Consider the following 1,394-nt stretch of genomic DNA (forward strand, 5'->3'; position numbering starts at 1 on the left):
GTGGCATTTATCATTGAGTTCGCCGAGTCAGAGCAGATTTGGAGCGTTTGGTGCATCTGGAGTTGACTTCTCTTATTTTTTCTCTTACCAGAAAATTAAGAGAAAATACAGAAATTTAAGAGTGTTGCTGCATGAAGCCCATCGTCCCTTGTTTTATAGAAAATGCGACTCTTTATTGAAGTTTGCTTCCTTTTTTTCCCACAGCACTCAAAAAATCCAAGTCTAGAAAGACCATCACCCACTTCACAAATGTGCACGGTCTGCCATGCATTGAGAAGATTGTGAGGTCAGTGGAGGAGACCCCGGAGCCCATCAGCACTGTCATCACTGGAAAAATCCCAGAATGGATCAGCGGCTCCTTCTTGAGAAACGGGCCCGGGAAGTTTGAGATCGGAAACCACAAGTGGGTGAAAAAATTTTAAAGTTTTGCTCTGATGCTGCGACCGATGCATCACAAAGCTGACTCCTTTCTGCTTGATTCTCATCAGGTTCAACCACTGGTTCGACGGCATGGCGCTCCTGCACCGCTTCCAAATATCCAACGGACAGGTGACTTACAGAAGCCGCTTCCTGTCCAGCGACAGCTACAAAGCCAACAAGGAGCACAGCCGCATCGCAGTGTCAGAGTTTGGCACCATCACTGTGCCAGACCCCTGCAAAAACTTCTTCCAGCGCTTTCTGTCCAGATTTGAATTTCCACGTGAGTATTTTGTCAAACGCCATGAGCAGGAACAAGAGTCTGTTAATGACGCTGTTAAGACGCCTCACTGTTTAGCACACTTCCACGTGTCTCAGAAAAAGTGGGTAAATAAAATTATTTGGGTAAAATAAATTCAACTAGTGCCATTTAATCAAATACTGTAGTTAAGTATTCAACAGATAATGGCACAATAAAATTGTTTTGAGCTTAAATTTCCCATCTGAGAATCTGGAAACACATGGAAGTGAGCGAAGAGTGAGTTATCGTTGTGCTGATAACCTTTAAACTCTAAACTCCCAAATCACCGGCTCCTGTGTTTCAGATAAACTCAAATCCATTTAACCTCTTTTTAAATTCTATCGGAGATCCCAAACTTTTCAAAGCTGGAAAATTGGGAATTTTCACCAAAATGTTTATAAAATTGAATATTTATTGTGAAAATCAAATGTTTCAGATGTTAAAAAAATGAAACATTTAATTATTTTACTGTTTTCCTGAATAAAATCAACTTGTTTATGTTTTTGTAGATTCAAAGTCATAACAACAGCGACATGAATACACCTAAAATATAATTTTTAACCAAGTATATGGTCCCAAAATATTCAGCTAACATAATATTTTGGCACTAGATCATTTGTTTAGAAGGATAGTTTAGCTGTAAACAAGCAGCTGTTGGTTTGTAACAGAAAATTAT

The 1,394-nt window shown here is 39.4% G+C and overlaps 1 protein-coding gene across 1 annotated transcript; it reads left to right on the top strand.

Annotated features, from left to right (window-relative positions):
* Positions 1 to 204: 204 nt before the first annotated feature.
* LOC121965924 (beta,beta-carotene 9',10'-oxygenase-like) lies at positions 205 to 700 on the top strand (the record flags this gene model as incomplete). The annotated part of the gene is made up of 2 exons (XM_042516032.1): positions 205 to 403; positions 489 to 700. Coding segments are annotated over 2 exons (411 nt in total), but the record flags the coding sequence as incomplete, so codon positions are not given.
* Positions 701 to 1,394: the final 694 nt, after the last annotated feature.

Source organism: Plectropomus leopardus, unplaced genomic scaffold, assembly GCF_008729295.1.
Source record: "Plectropomus leopardus isolate mb unplaced genomic scaffold, YSFRI_Pleo_2.0 unplaced_scaffold22368, whole genome shotgun sequence".
Classification (NCBI taxonomy): Eukaryota; Metazoa; Chordata; class Actinopteri; order Perciformes; family Serranidae; genus Plectropomus; species Plectropomus leopardus.